The sequence below is a fragment of the Onychomys torridus genome, chromosome 5, assembly GCF_903995425.1.
Source record: "Onychomys torridus chromosome 5, mOncTor1.1, whole genome shotgun sequence".
Lineage (NCBI taxonomy): Eukaryota > Metazoa > Chordata > Mammalia > Rodentia > Cricetidae > Onychomys > Onychomys torridus.
This window is the reverse complement of record NC_050447.1, coordinates 55,654,188-55,672,116: the sequence shown is the minus strand read 5'-3', so window position 1 is coordinate 55,672,116 and position 17,929 is coordinate 55,654,188. Positions and strand designations below refer to the sequence as shown.

The 17,929-nt window shown below is 45.7% G+C and overlaps 1 protein-coding gene across 2 annotated transcripts in view; it reads right to left on the bottom strand.

The window, feature by feature from the left end:
* Actn2 (actinin alpha 2) overlaps positions 1-17,929 on the bottom strand; it is a 73,756-nt gene that overhangs the window by 15,688 nt on the left and 40,139 nt on the right. For both annotated transcript variants that reach the window (XM_036187852.1, XM_036187853.1), the window contains 6 exons: positions 16,667-16,748; positions 11,055-11,140; positions 8,947-9,039; positions 5,997-6,227; positions 4,790-4,937; positions 2,438-2,588 (listed from right to left, as the gene is read on the bottom strand). In XM_036187852.1, coding sequence (XP_036043745.1) covers positions 2,438-2,588; positions 4,790-4,937; positions 5,997-6,227; positions 8,947-9,039; positions 11,055-11,140; positions 16,667-16,748 — 791 coding nt within the window. The remainder of the gene's footprint in view (positions 1-2,437; positions 2,589-4,789; positions 4,938-5,996; positions 6,228-8,946; positions 9,040-11,054; positions 11,141-16,666; positions 16,749-17,929) is intronic.

The following is a 17,929-nucleotide window of genomic DNA, read 5'->3' as shown; positions in this document are numbered from 1 at the left end:
TTCCCCACGGCCTCTGCAACAGTTTCTGTCTCCAGGTGCCTCCCCTGCTTAGGTCTCTGCCCTGACTTCGCTTCCTGATGGCCTATGATTTCAGGACATGTGATCAGGACATGTAAGCTGAAATAAATCGTTTCCTTCCCAAGTTGCTTCTGGTCCTGATGTTTCATCACAGCAATGGAAATCCTAAGATCTGCTAGGTCATGGTGGCACATGCCTTCAATCCCATCACTCGGGAGGCAGAGACAGAAAAGAAAAAGAAAAGAAATCCACTGTAATCCCAGTTTCCTGGTCTTTTCTGTCCTGATTGACTGAAATCCTTATGGAACTGTGAGCAAAAATAAACTTTTTCCCCCTTCAAGTTGTTTCTGTCAGGCATTTTGGCAACATACATGAAAAAGTAACTAAGGAGTCTGGGGATATAGCTCCCCAGGTAAAAATGCTAGCTATGTAAGTCTGACAACCCAAGTTCAGTCCCCAGAACCCACATAAAAAGCTAAATGGCACATGCGTATAATCCCAGAACTCATATGGCATCATGGGGAGGAGACAGGAGAAAAACTAGAGGCCTACAGTACACAGTACAGCAGCAGAAACAAGAAAGCCCCTACCTCAATAAGGTGGGTGGCAAAGACCAACCCTTGGGAGTTCCCCTCTGATCTGCACACACACACATACACACACACACACACACACACACACACACACACGCACACACACGCGCACACACGCTCGCATGCGCGCGATGGTATACATGTGTGTACCTTCCCATTCACAGACTATTATTTTTAAAAAATTATTATAAAGAAAAAGTATCTCAGTACTTGGGATGTAAAGGCAGGGGGATCTCTGAGTTTGAGGCCAGCCTGGTCTACACAGAGAGTTCCAGAACACCCAGGACTACATAGAGAGACCCCATCTCAGAAAGAGTGAACACTGCAGGAACTTCCTGCTAAACCACAATGGAAGCACCAATGCCGTCCCTCTGAGATTATTTCTAGAGTCTCCCTGTTTTCCCTGACTCTTACACAGTGGTTCCACGGACACCTGCATTTGGGGAGTTGAGGCTCACAATGACTATTTTTATGTACTTTTGAGAACTGCATAAAATCTCTGACTTATTTTTAGGATGGACAGGAAGGAAAAGAATGTTATTGACAGTCAGATGAACACAACCTAAATCTCGTGCCTGGTTTCACCTCAGCTCTGTGGAACCAACAGCACCAAAGATGCCAGGAAGAACAGTCATAATAATAAAAAAATTATTGCTTAAAGTTTATGGGCAACACTTAAGACTGCTCCAATTACTCATGGGAGCCATTACAGTATGCTAAATAATTTGAGTCCTTTCTAAGCCCTCATTTGATTGGTGAGTGGCTGTTAATTAGCAAAGAGCCAATGTTCAAGCAGCATAAAACCATGATAGAAGGTCCAGATATAATGTGAGGCTGAAAAGATGAAAGATTTATATGGGCCAACCTGAGATGTGGTGTGTTATGAAGCCCTACTTGTTAATTAAGGGGTTCATGCTCCTCAAAAGTGAGGAACCAGGGAGCAACGTACTGAAGTACATTTTAATTACTTTGTTTTTATTATTAAGTGATAGGCAATAAAAATTTTGCAGATGTGGAGCCAGAGAGATGGCTCAGCAGTTAAGAGTATTGGTTACTCTTGCAGAGGACCTGAGTTCATTTCCCAGAACCCAGAGTTTTATAACCATCTGGAACTCCAGCTTCAGGGGATCCGACACTCTCTTCTGCCCTCTATAAACACTGTACACATCTCAGGAACCACAGCCATAAAGTAGAGGCAGAAAACATCTGCACAATGATTACTAAAAGTAATCTGTTCCCACAGAACAAAACTTAGAAAAGTGAGGCAGGCTGGGCGGTGGTGGTGCACGCCTTTAATCCCAGCACTCGGGAGGCAGAGCCAGGCATATCTCTGTGAGTTCAAGGCCAGCCTGGTCTCCAAAGCGAGTTCCAGGAAAGGCGCAAAGCTACAGAGAAACCCTGTCTCGAAAAACTGAAAAAAAAAAAAAAAAAAAAAAAGAAAGAAAAGAAGAGAAAAGTGAGGCAGATGGCTCTGTCAGGGCTGAGGTAGTGACTTCTCTTTGGCCTTTCTTTCTGCATGAGCCATGGGTCCTACCGCCTGCCCCAGTGTGAGCCAGGCTGCTAGGCCTTGGCCTCCACACTGACATCTCATTTCCTTGGAAGCAGAATAGTTTCTATGAGGGTCAAGTGTGAAGGATGGGAGGACCCAAGGACTCTGGCATACAGCAAGGCTGAACCTGGTTTTACATTTCTAGATACTAAAATCACCATCCCTGGGGGCTCCAGCCTGACCCTTGGAACTTAGCAGGGAAGAGTGCCTGCTCCCTGGAGACCCTGCATAGTGCCCATAGCCCACTACGGCCTTCACTCTGGGTACCAGCACACACTTGAGCTCCTGTGCAATGGCAGCGATCTGTTCCACACGGTCCTGGTGTGCAGCCAGGTCACTCTCAAAGGCCTCATGCTTCCGAAGTAGGGCCCGTACTTCTGTCAGGGACGCTGACTCATAATCCTTCTGCAACAAGATCTGTTCTTTGCCTGCAAAGGGGACAGCAAGAAGCATGAGGCTAGGTCTGTTACACCAACTCATCTGGAGGCTGAGGCAGCAGGATCACAAGTTCAAGGCCAGCCTGGGCAACTCTTTCAGACTTTGTCTCAAAATAAAAAAGAAACAGCAGCTCAGTGGTAGAGGGCTTGCCTAGGATATGCAAAGGCCATAAGCATTCAAGTCCCGGTATTGCCTAAATATATTAATTAATTAAATAAGCATGAAAAGTCAAAGTCACACAGCAGCTTCCCCACACCAGGATGTGCTCAGAGAATACTGAGATTTCAAGGAAGGATAGGGACCAGCCTGCAAGCAACAGCTAGCCCCCAAGGTGCTCACAGGGGAGGTGCCCAGCAAGAAAGGTGGTGGGGTAGGAGAAGCATGCGTTTTACAAAGCATATTCTGCATCATTCTAAGTCACAAATGTCTTCTTTCCTACCACAGCACACAGTTCATTTGGAAATTATTCCATGAGCCACGGGGGACGACTGAATAAAACCCTTATTCACTTAGCTGGGCATGGTGGTGCACACCTGTAATCCCAGCACCCAGGAGCCTGAGACAAGAGCATTGAGAATTCATGTTGAGTATGAGTGACATAGTAGGACCCTATCTCAAAAAATGGCCTGTCAGCCGGTTTTTCTTGCCCCAGGTTTTATATTTGAAAGCTACAATCTGGGGTGAAATGTGGCCCTGTTTTGCTTGTTCTAACTCTAAACACTAGAGATTTCCTTTTTGGAACCTCCACTAATTCCTCCATAAGATTTTCTTTCTTTTTTCTTTTTGTTTTTGTTTTTGTTTTTTGAGACAAGGTTTCTCTGTGTAGCTTTGTGCCTTTCCTGGAACTCGCTCTGTAGCCCAGGCTGGCCTCGAACTCACAGAGATCCACCTGGCTCTGCCTCCCGAGTGCTGGGATTAAAGGCGTGCGCCACTACCGCCCGGCAAGATTTTCTTTATTAATTTTTATTTGGACAATGAATCCCTAGTGCAGGCTGTCCTTGATCTCAGCATTTAGCCAAGGATGACCTCGAACTTCTGATCTTTTTGATTCTACATCCTTGGTGCTGGCATTATAGGCATGTACCACTATGCCCAATTTATGTGCTATTGGGCATTGAATCCAGGGCTTTGTTAGTACATGCTAAGTTAGCATCCCACCAACTGAGCCACATTTCCAGCCCTCTCTGTAAGTATCTTAAACCTAGTCATGTTATGACCAGGTACCCAGATCTCCATTTACTCTCTGACTAGTGACAATTTAATTCTGTAAAACAGGAAATGGAAAGCAAATATGCACCTTGAACAATAACAACATTGCAATTAGGCTGTGTCAGACACTGAAACATTTATCACATGAACTCACTGAAGCCTTAGGAGGGAAACAGTTACAGTATGTCCATTCTTTGTTGTTTGTTTCTAAGATTTATTTTTTATTTTTATTTACTTATTGGTTTTTCAAGACAGAGTTTCTCTATGTAGGCCTGGCTGTCCTGGAACTCATGCTGTAGACTAGGCTGGCCTTGAACTCACAGAGATCTGCCTGCCTTTGCTTCCTGAGTGCTGGGACTAAAGGCATGCACCACCACCACCCAGCTTATTTTTATTTTTAATTGTGTGTTTAGGTATGTATGTGTCTCTGTGTGGGTGTGTGCATGTATGTGCAGGTGCTTGTGGATGCCAGGAAAGGTCACCAGATGCCCTACAGCTGGAGTGACAAGGGTTATGAGCTCCCTGCTGTGGGTGCTGCCAGGAAAGAGCACAGCTGTAACTGCTGAACCATCTCTCCAAACCCCTGGCTGTTGTTGTGAAACAAGATCTTATTCTAGAGCCCTGTCTAGCTTTGAACTCAATGTGTAGTCCAGGCTGAGCTGGAACTCTTGAGGATCCTCCTGATTTAACTTCCTGAGTGCTGGAATTAGAGGAATACACACCACCAAGCCCAGCAAAACTTGGATTAAACTTTTTTACATTTATTTATTATATGTATGTTGTATGTGTGTGTTTGTTGTATGTAGGCAGGGGGAGTGCGTACACATGCCACAGTGTGTCGATGGAGGACGGAGGACAATTTGCAGGAATTGGTTCTAACTCAGGGTGTCAGGCTTGGCAACAAGTATCTCTAGCCACTGAGCCATCTCCCTGGCCCACACTCAGATGCTGTAAAATCGGACCTGGAATATCATGCGCTTACCATAGGCCCACGTCTCGTGCGTGGAGGCCTTCTGCCTGAACTTCTCAGCCAGGTGCTCCAAGCGCTCCAGTCTCCGAATCTCATTCAACAGCCACTCCTCGTAGCCCTTCTCAGCCTGCTCCAACCTCTGCCAGGCACCAGCAATGTCCTGAGGAACGGAAAATGTTCGAGGCCACAGGTGTCACATGTGGGCTTCTAGGGCTCCCAGGAATCCCCCGACTCGTGTCTGACAGTGATGTCCTCTGGCTGCATCTTTCCTTGCCTCTTCTGCACAATTAACCATCCCGCCGGTTTGGTTCCCAAATGTCTAAATCACCATGGTGGCCTTTTAAATTAGCACAGTTACCCAGACACTCCTCCAAATGTGGACCAAGTCCCACAGGGTGGAGAGGGTCAGTGGTAACCACAGGAAGGGGAGTGCCCAGGAAGAGCTAGATGATGTAAATTATGGAGAAACCTAGGCAAGGGCAAGGTCACAAGTCTGGGAGGAGGGGAGGAGGCTTTGCTGAAAGCCTACAGGGCACCATCTCATGACACCAAGAACTGCATGATGGGAGAGGGTAGAGTATCAGTGACGGATGCCAAGTTTGGTGGCACACACTGATAATCCCAGCTACTCAGGAGGCTGAGGCAGAGGGATGTAAGTTTGAGTCCAGCCTGGGGAACTTAATGAACTCGAGGTCAGCCTACCAACTTCGTAAGACCATTTCTCAAAAGAAAGATTTGATGCCCAGCTGTCAGTCCAGAATCCATCAAAACTTGAGGGAAAATTACTAGAAATGATAAATCTGTTCTGTCATAATTTACCAATGATGCCTAAAAGATGAACAAGAAAAAGTGAAACACACGTCCAAAAACAAAACTGATAAGATCTATGTTTTGGAACAACGTGAATCTACCCCTGTTTACCTAATTTTGTATAAATAAAAAAGCACTCTGGGGATTGGGGATTTAGCTCAGTGGTAGAGTGCTTGCCTAGCAAGCACTGGGTTCGGTCCTCAGCTCTGGCAACAACAATAACAACAACAACAAAGCACTCTGGCTGCTAGGGACTCAGGCTGCAAAGTCTTGGGGTCCAGCCTCAGTAATCTCTCAACCCACAAAAATGGAGTGAGTGATTATAGGCCATTCACTAACAGTCACACTCAGGAAGTAAAGGCCTCCTCAGTAGACCAAAGGCAGTGGGGGCTGAACTGCGGCCACTCACCGACACCATCTTGCCCTCGGAGGGCATGAAAGCTGGCCGGTTGCTGATCCGAAGCTTGGTCTGCAGCGTGTTGAAGTTGATCTCCAGTTGGCACTTCTCCTGCACCTTGGGGGGCTTGTGTTTACGACGGTAGTCCCGGAAGTCCTCCAGCTTCTTCTGCATGGCCTGCATGGTCTTCTCAGGTGTCCTGTTCTCTAGCCAGGGGATTGTGCGCCGAATCCATTCCAAGAGCTGTTTCCAAACATAAAAGTGGAGTGGAAAATACTAGTAAACTGCTCCCAGTTCAAAAATAAAGGGGCCCAATGACTGGAACTAGTTCCCCTCAGGCTCCCAAATGACTGAACACGGTCACAACTGCACTGACTTCAGGGGGAGACAGCTCTGCGCATGGTACAATGAATAGCAGTGTCCACCCAGGGCCATAGTGACCACCCCAACGAGACCACACGCAGGTTTAACTTCAACTTCAGGTCAGCACACGAAATCGTGTTTGACAAAAATGTGACATGTACAAGAAAGACAGCAACCAGACACTAGCAGACAAATACTGATGGAGCATTCAGATTCTAAAAGGAAAAACAAAATAAAGCAAAGAATAGTAGTGATACACTCGGTAAGGAACCGGGTTGCATGTCAAAGGTTTCGTTGAAAAGAACAAGCTCAGGTCTAATGAGTTTACTCCTAGAGAATGTACTATGAGACTGAGACAGACTCTGGGCCAGAGGAGGATTTATCATCTAGTTTTTATGAAAATCCACAAGCAATGAGTAAAAAGGGTGGCGAATTCCCTAAAACTAGTACCTGCCCTTCTCCTGAGTCACCAGCCAGGCCTCAGAGATGACCTATTAGACACCTAGTCACTTACACACTTTTTTCTTTTGAGATTTTACTTTTTAGTTTATGTGTATGGTTCTTTTGCCTGCACGTGTGTCTGTGCATCACATACATGAAGTGCCTTCAAAGGCCTGAAGTGGGTTCAGGTGCTCCGGGACCTGGAGTTACAGACAGCTCAAACTGCATTCAAACCCAGGTCCTGAGGAAGAACAGCCAGGTTCTTAATGGCTGAACTGTCTCCCCAGCCCCCCTTTTATTTTATTTATTTAATTTACTCATACGTATATTGGTCCCTTGGAAAGTGTCAGCAGACTAGAATGAAAACTAGTTACAATGATGATGCCACATTCTCACAAGAGCAAACAAAAAAATTTGCAGGTTGAATGTGAATGTCCCTCACAGGCTCAGGTGTCTGAACACTTGCTGCCCAGCAGGTGACGCTGTTCAGGAAGGTGTTAGGAGGAAGCAGCTCACTGGACAAAGTGAATCACTGGAAGCAGACTGTGGTTTTCACAGTCTGGTCTTCCTTCCTGCTCTCTCTCTCTCTCTCTCTCTCTCTCTCTCTCTCTCTCTCTCTCTCTGCTGTTTTGTTTTGTTTTGTTTTGTTTTGTTTTTTTAGAGACAAGGTTTCTCTATAGACCAGGCTGGCCTCGAACTCACAGAGATCCGCCTGGCTCTGCCTCCCAGGTGCTGGGATTACAGGCGTGCTCCACCACCACCTGGCGCTCTCTCTCTCTCTCTCTCTCTCTCTCTCTCTCTCTCTCTCTCTCTCTCTCTGCTTCTTGACTGTGGATACAATGTGATCAGCTCACCTCAAGATTCTGTTGCCATGCCTCCTTTCCCAAGGGAACAACAGTCCCCTTGGAACTTTGAGTCAGAATAAACCATTTCTCCTGTAAGTTACTTCTGTAAGTTTTTTTTTTTTTTTTTTTTTTTTTTTTTAATCACAGCAATGAGAGCAAAATTAAGTTCATGACATGACAAGTGAGAAAATTCCTGACAATTAACCATCTTCCTGTGACGAACATAGTAAACTCTTGAAGTCTGAGGCTGGCCTTACCGCCAACAAATGTGATTTTTTTTCCCACAGCAATAGTAACAATTACAAGAGGAAAAGAGTGGTGGGGAGCAGACAACTGAAATTTCCTGTATCAGCAGCATGAAGGTTTACATTTGGTTCACTTTGATTGAATCATCATCAATGCCTATTTGGGGAGATTAAACCCACTTAGGCTGATAATTTTCATAGCACAGACCAAATATCAGGTCAATCAAGTAAAGGTAAAAATTATTTAGTCTTGTATTTATTTTGGTTTCCTTTTTTTTTTTTTTAAACCTTTTAAACTATTTTTAAAATGTAGTTTAAGTTATCTGGTCTTGAATATGGCTCTTTACTTGAGTTCCGTCTCTGAGGACACAGCTCTGGGGTCCCTCGGCCTTGGCTTATGTCACAAAAGGAAAATAGAAGCACAACAAAGACACTTTGGTACCCTCTCTGCTATGATAAGGACCTCCCCCCCCCAAAAAAAAGAATTATAAAAGCATTACTCAAATCAAGACTCGGGATGGAGAGCCACAGAAATGCATCCCTGAGGCTCCAAGGTTTTGGAAGGTGAGCCCAAGATCCCACTCTGGGCCTGTGCACACACACACACACACATCACACCTCCTCCTCCAAAAAGATTATGCAAACTCCTTTCACTTGGGGTCACAGTGCCGAACAGGGCTCTTGACACAAAGAGCATCCTACATGATGTCAGTAGCCCATAAGCCAGGGGCGGGGGGGGGGGGGGGGGGGACACCAAAGTGCATGGTGTTGCCTTGAGGGTCTGAGCTTGTAGGGGCAGAGCTAAGACTCCAGTCCCCTTCCTACCACCTCTGAACATGCAGACCACGGCTAAGCTTTGCAGTCTTTGCAGAGACCATGGGGGTGTGGGGGGCACATTGGCACTAGGCATGTTGCTACAGGATAAGCGAGCTCTGAGCCCAGGTGTGTTTTCTGCTTTCACTCTCTCTGAGATGAGAAGTACAAAAGTAAACATGGACAATCCATTGGCAGTCTCTGCCTCCCCCCTGGCTGCAGGTGGACAGAGCTGGGGCCCCCCATTTCCTTTACCTCACTCGCTAGCCTCTCATATTCTTCCATCAATCTCTCATTCTCTTGATTCACAGCAAGAACCTTACATATCCTGTTAGCTGCTGTCTCGGCCTGCAAAACACAATAGGTAAACAGGATGGCTGGTCGACAAGGGCATGCGTGCAAACACACATAAAACAAGACATGGTCGGGCAAGGCAGGCTGAAGGAGATGGTGTGTTGACAATGGTGCAGTCTGGGTCAGGGTCGGGTGAGAGAGAGGGGATGAATCAGTTCACACCTTTTTTAGTTTTCACACAGACCTACAGGGCAGGCTGAATACACTGTAGGGAATAACAGGGAGATATCATTAGTCTAAAGCACAAGCTTTAAAAACACTGAACAAGTTAGTAACAGAAGTATGTGGGTCAAAGGACATCAAGATCTCAGGTCCCTGACTATCCACCTAAATGCTCCTGAATACTCACCCTGTCACTACGGGGCGGAATGACACTGGCTTTAGAACTCAAAGCTGAAGTGATAGGGTCCTGTTACTATGTTGGGGACCTTGAATCTATGGAAAAACCTCAGCTCTTTTCATGAACAGGTAGAACTTTCTAGACAAAATACTAGAGACAAGTTTGCCTTAAGATGTTCTTTGATCCATTGTTTAATCTACAAGAGGAATCATATAAAAGCAATAAATAGTTCTCTGTCATCGTCTTGAAGGGAACTTGGGTCATATGTCTCATAATATGCTCCTCCAATGGATCAAGAAGAGCAATGTGCCTGTCCTAAAGCAGGGGTGTCTAACTCATGGCCCATGTGCCACATGTAACCATGATAGCAATGAATGTATCCCAACATCAGGTTGTAAACTCTTCAGATTCTTTGTTTTTAGACAGTTTTACCATGCAGCTCTGGCTGCCCTAGAACTCAATATGTAGATCAGGCTGGCCTCAAACTTACAGAAATCTGCCAGCCTCCGCCTCCTAAGTGATGAAATTAAAGGAGTGTACCCCCATAGCTGGCTTTATTTATTGTTGTTTGCTGTTACATTTTACTTAGTGTGTGTGTGTGTGTGTGTGTGTGTGTGTGTGTGTGTACATGTACAGAGACTATGCACAAGTAAGTAGAGATATATGTGTACCAAGGTGCATATATGGATACCAGAGGACACGTGTAGTGTCTTCTCTCTTTCTGTCATGCGAGTCCCAGGGATTGAACTCAGGTTGTCAGACTTGGTAGCAAATAACTTTACCACTGAGCCACCCCATCAATCCTACTTGAAAAAAATGTTGCGTTGTTCTTGAGTGTGGACTTTGTAGGTGACAACATAATGTTGCAATGTCAGGCAAAGTAAATATATGCATGCTTTTGCAACCTTTGGGCTACAGGATGGACACCCCTGTGCTGCCCAGGACAATCCATCTTTGTCCAATGTGGCCCAGAGAAGCTAACCAACTGGACGCTTTCCCAAAGCCTGGCTTCTAAAGCCCTGATTCTCCTGACCACGCTGAATCCAATTACCCTCATCTCTCTGTGGTGGCCTTTACAGAGGGAAGAAACAAGGCATACTTTACTTTGCCCATCCAGTCCTTATGGGTTGCCCATGCAAAGGGGACAGGTGAATCTGCAGAAGGTGGATGACTGCTCTCTCACAGTGTCCCTCAGACTGTTCTGAGGAATGTGAATGCTTCTAAGGTTGTAGCCTTTTTATCCCTTTGGCTTGGGATAATTAGTCTTGAATGATGGAGCAAACCACTAGAGGTCATTGCCAGGCCAATGAGAGCGAGCAGCATGAGAGAAGTCTTCATGTCTCCTAGCCACCTTCCCTTCCACTCGACGCATACAGCGTACTTTTCGAGGCACTCTGTACCCCAGAATGCACAAATGTTTCTAACAATTTTCTAACAAAGTAGAAGAAATATCTTAGAAGGGGAAAGAGCAGAGAAAAACACTTTGGTTATCATCTAAAGCTTAAAAAAAAAAAAAAAAAAGACTTGTAGTTTGGAACTTGCTGTGTTAGGTCGTTATGAAACACTGAGATTCCAAGGTCAGATGTGAAGCACACAGACACACACCCAGAAACACACGCGCGCACACAGAAGAGCAGCACAGCCCGCTGCGTGCACAAGGGAGGAGTACCTGCTCCGCTCCCGCGAAAGCATGGTAGAAGCAGGAAACGTAAGTCATGATGGCTCTTTCATCGGGTTTGGGAGTGTTGACAATGTCTGAGGGGGGAAAAATAACACGGGACACAGACACACACAGGCGAAGAGGAGAAACCACGGTGAACGGAGGGAGGAACTGATCCGCTTACATGACCACTTTGCTTCGCATTTCATGGGCCCACGACCTGGAACCTCAGGGCAGCTGGACAGCATTGAAATGACCCCAGATAGGAATTTGGGGATTACATGTTTTTCACCCATTTATTCAGTATATGAATGTGTGTGTGGTTGGAGTGTTGGAGTGTGTGTGTGTGTGTGTGTGTGTGTGTGTGTGTGTTTGTGTGTGTGTCCACACACATATTCCATGGAATGTGTGCCCCCCCCACTCTATGGAATGCATATTTGAGGTCAGAGGACAACTCTTGAGAGTCAGTTCTCTCCTTCCACCAGGTGGAGCCCAGTAACCAAACTCAGGTCATCAGGCTTGTTGGTAAACGCCTTTATCCACTCAGTCATCTTGCCAGTCCTAGAAATAGGATATATTAATCGTCCAACTGAGGGTTTGTGCCCTGCATCCTTCGATGGGCTTTTGAAAGTATATATAGCATGTTAACATGGGGACTCATAGGGCATCTATCAGGATCATTACCCCATTTTTGTTAGTTTGTTAGTCTTGTTTGTGACTCTCAAAACCTTGGCTCTGAGGAAGACAGGTTACTTTGAAAGATGCTAGAGGCACAGCAGGGCTGTGCTACTTCCCAGTCCCACCCTCACATGCCTGGGAGCTCTCTGCTCTCCTGGAAACCACCCTGAGAGAGAGGTGAAACTCATTATGTGTGTGTGGTTGCCAGAGGTGGGTTGTCTTTAACACCTTCGAAAAATACTTACCTTCCCATAAAGAGTAACAAAACATGTAAAGAAGGGGGCAAACATGGCTGCGCTCATTGTTACCATTTGTATTAGCTGCTGCAGACCACGCAGAAGAGAAACAGAACCTGGTGACCACACATGCTTTTCTCCTATGATACCATTTTTGGTGAGTGCTTTTTTTACTTGTCCATAGATGTGGTTGGGCCACTGCACACAGGGAGATAAAATGATACCCTGTCATTCATTTTATCTTTTTTTTTTTTTTTTTGGTTTTTCGAGACAGGGCTTCTCTGTATAGTTTTGGTGCCTGTCCTGGATCTCGCTCTGTAGCCCAGGCTGGCCTCGAACTCACAAAGATCCGCCTGGCTCTGCCACCCAAGTGCTGGGATTAAAGGCGTGCGCCACCAACGCCCGGCAACCCTGTCATTCTTTACAGTGAAAGTCTGATCTTGGGTTTTCTGAAGCTGTGAGTATAATGAATGTGGGATCCTATAAGCATATGGAACCTTCTGGAAGACAATATGACCAGCATTCAAGCAGAAAGTTTCAAAGAAAACTAGACTATAAAAGACCAAGGACTGCTTCCTCAGAACCAGACGGTCTCCCTATTAAGAATGATAGAAAATAAAATGAGACACAGAAGGTGACGGGCTAGTGGTGACGTGTTCCACATCCTCCTCTCTGTGCACCAGCAAAGGCATGATAGTTAACAGGACACGTGAGTTACTGCAGCTCTGTCATTGGTCATTGGGGAGTCTGCCAGTGTGTACTAAATCTGTGTGGAGAAAAGAGGGCTAAGTGCTTGGATGCTCCAACAGCAGGCTTCTGATAAGCACTTCCTCTGGGAGATCTCAAAGAAAGCCTGCCCCACCACGCAGTTGCTGTCTGAGTCTGGCTCAAATCACAGAAGTCACACTTGCAGTCTCTGTTCTGAGAGTTTGTGAGAACCGCCAAGGGAAAGAAAAAGATTGCAGAGAGGAGAGTATGGTAGGTCCAGAAAGGTCTAAATTACAAGAAAAGCACATGAGGCTCCTCGAATCCTAGCACATTCACAGACTTTCTGTGATCTGGAGGGCTGAGGTCAACAACAACCCTGCTACAAGTCTACAAGAAGAGTGTGTGCCCGCAGGTCTAAACTCAGAGCTCGCCTCCAAACAGGTTCAGGGTGGCCACAATTTTTACCACTTGTTGAAAGTATAGTAGACAGGATGAGAAGAATGCTCCCAGTTTCCACTTCGAGGGAAGTTCATGGCTAAGGAGGTCAGTTAGCCTCATGATGGCCCACACGTGGATTCAGAGACCAACACAAATATCCCAGGATGAGAGCCACAATAGCAGGTGGAAAGCAAGGATTTGCTGGAAGTCACAGCTAAGCTGACAGCAGATGTGGGCCCGTCAGCACAGCGAACGAGCAGAGGAAAGGCTACTGAACGCTGTGGTGAGAGCAGACCACAACACACCTCTGGCAAGACATGATGATCCACAGTGGTTACATCCCGCTCGCTCTGCACCCAAGACCATCACAATCTTAACAGTCACACGATTCCTGCACAAGTCTTCTACAACTATGGTTAATACAGTGTATAAACATTATGTATCATTAAAGGAGAAGACAAAGAAAAGGAACAGTCAGGCAGAACAGCACATGCCCACAACCCCATGTGGTGGTTGAAAGAAAATGGTCCCCAAAGGGAGTGTCACAATCAGGAGGTGTGGCTTTGTTGGAGGAAGGATGTCACTGTGGGGGTAGGCTTTGAGTTCTATGTTCAAGCTATTCCCAGTGTCACAGTGGGCTTCCTGTTGCCTTCTGATCAAGATGTAGCCAGCACCCTTCCTGCCTGCACACCACCATGCTCCCCACCATGATGATGATGGGCTGAACCTCTGAAACTGTAAGCTGCCACCTCGATTAAATGTTTTCCTTTATAAGAGTTACTGTGGTCCTGATGTCTCTTCACAGCAATGGAAACCCTAAGACACCCCAGAACTTGGGGGGCAGAGGCGGAGGCGGAGTGTTGCCTCTGGTTCTGGGCTAGCCTGGGTTATATAGTGGATTCAAGGTCAACTTGGAATGTACAGAAAGACCTTGCTCAGATAATTGGAAGTAAAGAAGGGAGGGAGCCAGGGAAAGGAGGGGAGAAGAAAAGAAAGAGGAGGTAGGGGAGAAAGGGAGGAGGAAATGTACAAGTGCCTAAGCATGCCTGCAGCCAGAGGACAAAGTGAGGGATAACTGCATACCCAGCCCAGGGCCCAGAGACTAAAGGAAAACCAGGACGGAGGAGATCGTGAGCAGCACCAGGGCAGTAACGGTGATCCTGCTACAACCAGGAATGTGTGTCTGAAAGCAACCCTAGCCCTTCCACTCGGGACAGGCATTCAAGAGGCATCAATGAGCAGAGAGATGAACGTATTAATCCATGTTGGACATTAATTCAAGATTTCTTGGCAGTTAGTTACCACCTGGAAGAGTCCATGGAGAGACGACATGAATACAAACTCAGTTAGGAGAGGACAGCTGGAAGGGGGCATTTCTATGCTCCTGTTCTGCATTCTCCCTCTAGAGAGCCTGGCAGGAAGCACAGGAGGACTTCCTTCTGTCTGTGTTCTGAGTACTTGTGGGAACCACCAAGGAGTTCAAGTGTTAGCACCCACATGGGGTGTGGATTAGAGTATTGCTAACTGAGAAGCTGCTGCCATGGACTGAATGGCTGAGCCAGCAGCTGTGCCTGGACCTCATACTGAAGGATCACCCCAGAGGGGAGGGAGTGAAGATGAACTGAGGCTGGACTACACAGATCCCTTAGCCTAGCAGGTGTCCTTATACCACAAGGACAGGTGGAGGCAGACTCCAATAGAAGACTGTCCTGGACCAATGCTGCCACAGAGTGAGGAGTCTGGGGCCTTTAAGTCCCCAAAGGTAGAGAAAGATTTTTTTCCCCTCAGCCTCTGGCCTGACCAGCACTCCAAGTCCAGACAGAGCTGTGGGGAGAAAGGAGCTCCGGTGCTTTAAGCCACCCAGCTTGTGGTTGTTCAGCGCTAAGAGAACTGACTGACGACTAATTAGAATTCCCATTATGGGCTGGAGAGATGGCTCAGAGGTTAAGAGCACTGGCTGTTCTTCCTGAGGTCCTGAGTTCAATTCCCAGCAACCACATAGCGGCTCACAACCATCTGTAATGAGATCTGATGCCCTCTTCTGGCCTGCAGGTATACACACAGGCAGAACATTGTATACATAATAAATAAATACATCTTTAAAAAAAAAAAAAGAATTGCCATTATAGAATAATGGCACTAACAACAACAAATCAAAAAACAAAGTCAGAGCCACAGAGGGCAGAAACTTACAAAGCTCAGCATCCCACAGTTCCCAGCACACAGGAATTGGCTCACATTAAGTATTCAGCACACGTCTGCTGAGGGATAACTAACTGCTCACGGATAAATGAAATGAATGCACTCTCTCCAAATGCCAGTGCTTTGAACAGTGTGCTGCAGGTACAACCCGCATGAATTTACCACTCCAAAAGGACACAAGAAGTATATGAAACAAGTCCCCAGAAGGGGAACTGGCAAATTGCAAACTATACAAAAGTCCTCCCAGGTCTGTGAACATTAAATTTCATTTAGATAAATTCAAAACAAAGTGTGAAAGTTTGGTTAGTACACTGAGGGCCAAATGTTCCATATTTTAAATTCTGTTCCACAGCTTTTAGCTGGGAAGACTTGTTTTCTCTTAAGTGGTGAATCTCACAAAGGGATTTATCTGCTAAATGTATCTCTCCACAGGGAAGAGAAAAGCATCTGCTACTGAAAACAAAACAAAACACAGAAAGTCTTTTTAAAAAACAGCAAACCAACAAAACCTGTGTGGATTTACAACCTCAGTTACTGGAGAGGCTGAGACAGGGGGAATCAAAGGACCTGGCTGGACTGTGGGGTGAGTTCAAGGACAGCCGGGGTAACCTAACGAGACTTGAGACCCTGGCTCAAAACTAGAAAGTAAAAAGAGGGCTGGGAATACAGCTCACTGGTAGAGTGCTTGCACAGATATACAGGGCCCTGAACTCAATCTCCAGTACTGTAGTACTGTCTATGTGATGTGTATAAATATGTAGTATGTATGTATGTACATATTTATACATACCACATATTTATACACACCTGGGATGTGTATACATATTTTTGAGAGTGTGTATATGTGTGTATCTGTACACACACACACACACACACCCCTATTTAGATCTTAATCTAAATACCAAAGCATTCTGTTTTTGTTTTTTGTTTGTTTGTTTTTGAGACAGGGTTTCTCTGTGTAGCTCTGGCTGTCCTGGCACTCACTCTGTAGACCAGACTGGCCTCAGAGTCACAGAGATTCATTTCTTCTGCCTCCTGAGTGCTGGGATTAAAGGTGCTACCACCACCACCACCACCACCTGGCTTACATTCTAGTTCTTATCTGAAGCTGAAATTTTTGTCAAATCCTGCTTCTACAGTTCTGCTGGCCCATTCTTAGCAAGATCATGTCTGAGCAAGATAGACACAAAACTCTAACACTCATGTGTTGAGGGACAGAGCGTTGTTGGAATCCTAAGTACTTCAGATGTAACATGGCTGTAGCTTTACAAAGCTCCTATCCGCAGCCACAGTTTTTACAATCTATGGGGTTTTTTGCTTTTGTTTTTGTGTAACTTGGTAGGCATTCTTTCATCTCACCTTCAGCATCCAACATTTTAGGAATATCCAAGTGCTTCTCTGCTATTTCCATGGCCAGGTTAATGTTTCCTATGGGGTCATCCTGTGTAGAAAACAAGACAACCATGTTTTTAAAATACCAAAGCAATGAATAAGACACACATGTCACTGCAGGAAGGGCACCTTCCCGCTCACACAGGACTAGAATTACCCGACATTCCTTCTTATGAGACATGGAGAGAAACATCAGAAGTCACAGAAACCACAGGACCCATGCAGCTCCACCTCACAGGGTGTAAGAGGGCAAATACTGGATTAGGAGGTGAGGAGTCAGATATTTTGTCACCAGTAAGAAAGGACACCCTGATATGCATTAAGGCTATGGAAAAACCCTCAACCATTCTAAATCATGAAAGCCATTTTCCAGAAGTGGAAGGTGACCTTGGAGATGTTTACCTCAATTATACTGTGATATACAATTATATGTTTGTTTGACACATCTCACAAGTCCTCCCTTGAACTGATCCTCCTGCTTCTACTCCTCAAGTGCCAGGATTACAGGTATGCACCACCACACTCAGCTTAATGTTGGTTTATATAATATGTTGGTTTAGAATATAAGCGAGCTGGGGATAGGAAGATGAAGGGCAGGTGATACTGGGTGAATGCTCACTAGAGAGGTACAGGTGGCTATGAAGAGCAGAAATGATTCTTCTATTATGTTAAAGGTGAGAAAATGACAGTATTTAAAACTCTAGTGAATTCACAATGGTCATGTTCTTTTTACAGGAAATTATGTTTTCCACCTTGTGAAACTGGCTAAACATGCATAACAAGGTTAACGAAAGATGCGCAACTGAAAAACTAAAGACTTGACACAAACTGTTTTAATCTCTTAAAGAGATGAACTATGATAAATCCGAAATGGATAAAGGTAAGAGCGAAAAATCCAAAGGAACAACAGCGCTGGTTCAGGGACGTCAACCAACTTTTAGTGCAGTGTCATTTAAATATTTCAAATTTCTTTAAATTTATTATGGTGTGTGTGTGTGTGTGTGTGTGTGTGTGTGTGTGTGTGTGTGTGTGTCCCCGTCTGTCTGTCTCGCATGCACGGGCAGGCACATGTGTATCTGAGAGCATGTGTGCAGGTCAGGGGACAACTTCCAAGAGTTGGTTCTCTCCTCTCATCACGGGTTGAACTCAGGTTGTAAGGCATGGCCAGCGAGTACCTCTGCCTGTTGAGCCACCTCATCTGCCCATTTGAACATCTGAGAAATTGCACTG